The sequence below is a fragment of the Penaeus chinensis genome, chromosome 21 (assembly GCF_019202785.1).
Source record: "Penaeus chinensis breed Huanghai No. 1 chromosome 21, ASM1920278v2, whole genome shotgun sequence".
NCBI classification, from domain to species: Eukaryota; Metazoa; Arthropoda; class Malacostraca; order Decapoda; family Penaeidae; genus Penaeus; species Penaeus chinensis.
The window spans coordinates 3,510,936-3,515,935 of record NC_061839.1 but is presented as its reverse complement, the minus strand read 5'-3'; the positions used below and the strand labels follow the sequence as shown (position 1 = coordinate 3,515,935).

Genomic DNA, 5,000 nt, shown 5'->3' with positions numbered 1-5,000 from the left:
AGGCTGAGGTTTTAATTAATTTGTGCAGGACCGAGTGTTTATTCATTTTTTTTTTTTTTTTCATTTCTTTTGAGGGTCAGCCGATTTTTGCCTCCCGAGTGCTGTGTATGGAAATGAAGTGAAATAATCTATATGGAAAATAAAGAAAAGGAAATGTCATTTGTTTTATTTTTTAAAAAGATATTTAAGCATATCGATAATCTGTTCATTTTTTTTTTATTCCTTAGTTAAAATCAACCTTCCTACCAGATAATACATAGAAAAGAATTTCGCCGAACTAGGAATACGAAACGCTGCATCGACAAAATGTCTTCCGAATCATTGCAATAAAAAGAATTACAAGGAGAGAAAACCTAAATACAATACCCCTGAAATAAGTATATACATAAATTAACAACAACAACAACGACAACAACAACACGGCAGACGATACACCAGCGGCTTTCACCAAGATTGAATATGTGCAGAGGTCGGCTAATACAACACAGTGTTAGAAGATACTGACCATTTTAACACTGACTTTGAGGGAGGGCGGCATCGTGCACACCATCACGCCGTTGCAACATGCCAGGTGAGTCGAGAGTTGCTGTTGCACTTAGAATATGTGTCTTGGGAATGATTGACGGGAATCGATTGTTGCAAAGGTTCCTTGCTCCTTTCTCTCTCCCTCACTCACACTTTCTTTCCCTCTCTCTCTTGTTCTTAATCTCTCTCTCTCTCTCTCTCTCTCTCTCTCTCTCTCTCTCTCTCTCTCTCTCTCTCTCTCTCTCTCTCTCTCTCTCTCTCTCTCTCTCTCTCTTTCTGTGTGTGTGTGTGTGTGTGTGAATGTGTGTGTGTGTGTGTGTGTGTGTGTGTGTGTGTGTGTGTGTGTGTGTGTGTGTGTGTGTGTGTGTGTGTGTGTGTGTGTGTGTGTGTGTGTGTCCCCTTTCCTTTCTCCAGCCTTTTCCTTCTCTTTGTCCGTACTTTTGCCTTCTCTCTCTCAATATTTCCGTCTACCTAACTCCTAGTCTGTCTGTCTCCACCCTTCCCTCTCCTTCTTACCTCCTCCTCCTCCTCCTCTTCCCCCCCTTCCTCCCTTCCTCCTTACCCATTCCCTATTCCTCCTTCCGCCTTCCCCCATCCTCCTTCCTCCTTCCTCCTTTCCCCCCATCCTCCTTCCTCCTTCCTCCTTTCCCCCCATCCTCCTTCCTCCCCTTCCTCCCCCCCCTCCCCCTTACAGTCAACCCTGTTTGTAATTCCCACACTCCGTTTCTCGACTAACTGGTATACTGGTGTTGTCAGTTCGTGCTGTTTTGGGGCCGTCCTACAGTGAACTTCATTATATGGAGGTTTTTGCTTCTGAATGCATACGTGTACTGGATCTGTTTGTTTGCTTATATGTTTATTTACTGTATAAAAATGTTTTGGTCATGTGCTTGCTGGCTTAAATCTGTCTGTGATAGTGTGTAGGGTAGGTATATTTGTTGTTGTTGTTGTTCTTGTTGTTTTTGCTTAATGCTGAGTTATTTGATGGATGTATTGTGGTTAGTCCTTAAATGTGTTTTATTTTGTTTCCAATGAATTGAGATTAGAATGGATGTTTTATAGACACGTAACAAAACTATTTGTTTTATGTTTATTTTTGCATTAAATGTTGAGTTATTTGGTAGATATAATGTTTTAAGTATTTAAGTGTATTTCATTTTATATCCAGTGAATTGAGGTTAGAATAGATGTTTTTCATGGATTTATATATATATATATATATATATATATATATTTTTTTTTTTTTTTTTTTTTTTTTTTTAGCTACGTAAAAAATAAAAAAAAATCTTTGTGCTTGCATTTTCAACAAATGCATACGAGGAAACTTATTTTTGCCCCATTTTTTGGAGCCTATTTTGAAATTACAATTAGACAGATTTGACAAACAGCGTCATTGCAACACCGAAAACATACATACACGCAAATGTTCTAAAAAAAAAAAAAGTAGCAATGAATAAATAAATAAATTAATAATAATAAAAAAAAAGATTTGACTTTTTTTTTCCTCGACATTCTCTCTACAGCAATTACATTACGTGCTAATCTAGCCTTCAAAGCAGCCATCACCCAGCTCCTGTGCTCTTGCGGGATTTATATAACTCGATAGCGTATATACACGCGAACAAGCACTCGCGGTAGCTGGCGTGCGTAATTTTCTAGTGCGTGGATAGCGTGGGGAAGAGGAGGAGGGAAGAGGTAGGAGGTGGAGGTGGAGGTGGAGGAGGAGGTGGAGGTGGAGGAGGAGGTGGAGGTGGAGGTGGAGGTGGAGGAGGTGGAGGTGGAGGGGAAGGTGGAGGTGGAGGTGGAGGTGGAGGTGGAGGTGGAGGTGGAGGTGGAGGTGGAGGTGGAGGAGGAGGTGGAGGTGGAGGGGAAGGTGGAGGTGGAGGAGGAGGAGGAGGTGGAGGGGAAGGTGGAGGAGGAGGTGGAGGTGGAGGAGGAGGTGGAGGTGGAGGTGGAGGGGAAGGTGGAGGTGGAGGTGGAGGAGGAGGAGGAGGTGGAGGTGGAGGAGGAGGAGGAGGAGGAGGAGGTGGAGGAGGAGGAGAAGGAAGAGGAGGAGGAGGAGGAGGTGGTGGAGGTGGAGGAAGAGGAGTAGGGAAGAGGAAGGAGGTGGAGATGGAGGAAAAGGAGGAAGGAAGAGGTAGGGGCTGAAGGAAGAGGAGGAGGTAGAGGTAGGAAGAGAGAAGGTGAAAATGGTGGAGGAGGAGGAAGAGGTAAGAGGTGGAGATGAAAAGGAAGAGGAGAGAAGAGATAAGAGGTGGAGGTAGAGAGAGGATGAAAAAGGAGGAGATGGAGGTGGAGAGGAGATGGGAAAAGAGGAGGAGGAAGTAGAGGAAGGAGGTGAGGAAGGAGCAGGAGGAGAGATGACTCGGCGGAAGAGGAGGAGTGGAAAAAAGAGGAGGAGGGACGGAAGTAAAGGAGAAGCAAGAGGAAGAGAGGAGGAGGGACGGAAGTAAAGGAGAAGCAAGAGGAAGAGAGGAGGAGGGACGGAAGTAAAGGAGAAGCAAGAGGAAGAGAAGAGGATAGAGAGAACGAAGGGGAGGAACTGAGAAAGGGAAGGATGGGAACAGGAAAGTAAGGAGGAAATGGAGAAAGAAAGAAGAGCAAATTGAAGGAGGAAGGAGGGAAAGAGATAAAGGAGAGAAAGAAAGGAAGGGACACACGGGGAATAAAGAAAAGAGAGGATGAAAAGAAAAGAAAGAGAGCAAAGGAAAAAACCCAACGAGTACGCTAACCTCATTCGGGGGAGAGCGACAGATCACCGGACATTATTGCTACAGAATTTATTGCTGCTCAATTACTAACCTTTGTTCCCTGCTGTATGGTTCGTAGTTATATAACGACTATTGTGTAAATAGAACGACCTCTTTTTATTTTAAAGCCGTGTAGGGAATTTATATTTACATCCGCGTAAGTTAGAGAAACAAAAGAAACGAACACGCGACCTAGTGCGTGCCCTCCGGCGTATGGTAAAAGTCTACGGGATCTACACGCCGCACATGGGGTCAGTCTGTATGTTGCCGGTGAACATATTTTTTTAAAAATTTATTTGGTTATTCCTTCAATTTCGCTTTGTTTGCATTTACGGCTTAAAATACTTTCAATCGTTCCCTTGATTTCTAATCAACATTGCTAATCCCCCACCATTGCTTTGCAAAAGGGATGCAAAACGCCGTGAACAGCGGATATCACCAAAGCTAAGTCAATATTGGCAACTCAACGAGGCTTCCGGGCGGGTGCAATGCATGGCACAGGACTGCAGTGCATGACATGTGGGGAGAAGGAGCTTAGTAGTGCTAAGCTGGCCAGGCTTTGATAAAAGCGCCCACAGACTCCGCCATAAAATGTGCATCGAGGGATAATGGGAGTGTTAAATACTGAACGAAGCCGCGAATAAACTGGCGTGGCATTGCGGCGATGCGGAGTCCGAAATGCCTTTAATCATTGGGGATTTTTGGAAAATAAAAAAAGATCTCGCAATCAAACAAATTATAAAACGCAGTCCCTCCATTGTTCACGGTTGCCCTCTCAAAATCGGTGCAGGCGCAGTGTAATCTTTGAGCGGCATCGACTGTGTATACGATTTTTATAATACACGGGTTGCAATTTCGTGTTTTCGTGAATATTTCAAGGTTTAGGGACCATGCAGGTATTGAGCCATTTTCACGGGCAGGGAGGCGATACCTGCGCATTTCGGGGAAATTTCACAGATTTGAAATTCTTGTTACGTTTGCTCGGTTGTAAAGAATGCAAGCGATTAATAAAAGGAGAGAGAGATAGGGAGGAGGGAGGGAGAGGGGTGGAGGGAGGGAGGGGGAGGGAGGGGGATGGAGGGGAGGGGGGGGAGGAGGGAGGGAGTGAGGGGGTGGGAGGGTGGGATGGGGGGGAGGAGAGAGGGAGGGAGTCAGGAAGGGAAAGGGGGAGGGAGGGAGGGAGGGAGGGAGGGAGGGAGAGAAGGAGATAGAGAGCGAGAGGGAGGGGAAGGAGAGAGGTAGGGGGAAGGAAGGGAGGGAGGGATGGAGAAAGGGAGGGGGAGGGAGGGAAGGAGAGAGAGAGAGAAAAGAAAAAACATGCAAGAAAATTAGAGAAAAATAAGAGATAGATAGTTAGATTGATAGAGAGAGAGAGATGGGGGGGGGGGGGGGGGGCAGATGATATCACAAGTGAGATAATATTTGCGGACCTTAATCAAGCGCAAAGCTGAACGAGTTACATGATACGTGGTTATAAGACCTGCATTCCTGACGTGTACTGTTTGAATTCTGACTGTGGTTTCCGGGTAGGCCTATGTCACAGAATTAAATCTAGGCTGATATTTGTTATTACTGAATAAAGCATGTTACTGTATTGGTTATTATGAAATTAAATATCTATATTTGTTACTTTATCATAGATATATCTATATTTGTTGTTAGAGAATCAGGTATAGGCTTTTATTTATATCTAACAGTTGCATACCAAAATATAATATTCCCTTC

General features: G+C 44.4%; 1 protein-coding gene across 3 annotated transcripts in view; it reads left to right on the top strand.

The window, feature by feature from the left end:
* Nucleotides 1-5,000, top strand: part of LOC125036472 (CD109 antigen-like) — a 229,890-nt gene that overhangs the window by 254 nt on the left and 224,636 nt on the right. For all 3 annotated transcript variants that reach the window (XM_047629072.1, XM_047629070.1, XM_047629071.1), the window contains exon 2: nt 228-571. In XM_047629072.1, coding sequence (XP_047485028.1) covers nt 565-571 — 7 coding nt within the window. In that variant the 5' untranslated portion in view covers nt 228-564. The remainder of the gene's footprint in view (nt 1-227; nt 572-5,000) is intronic.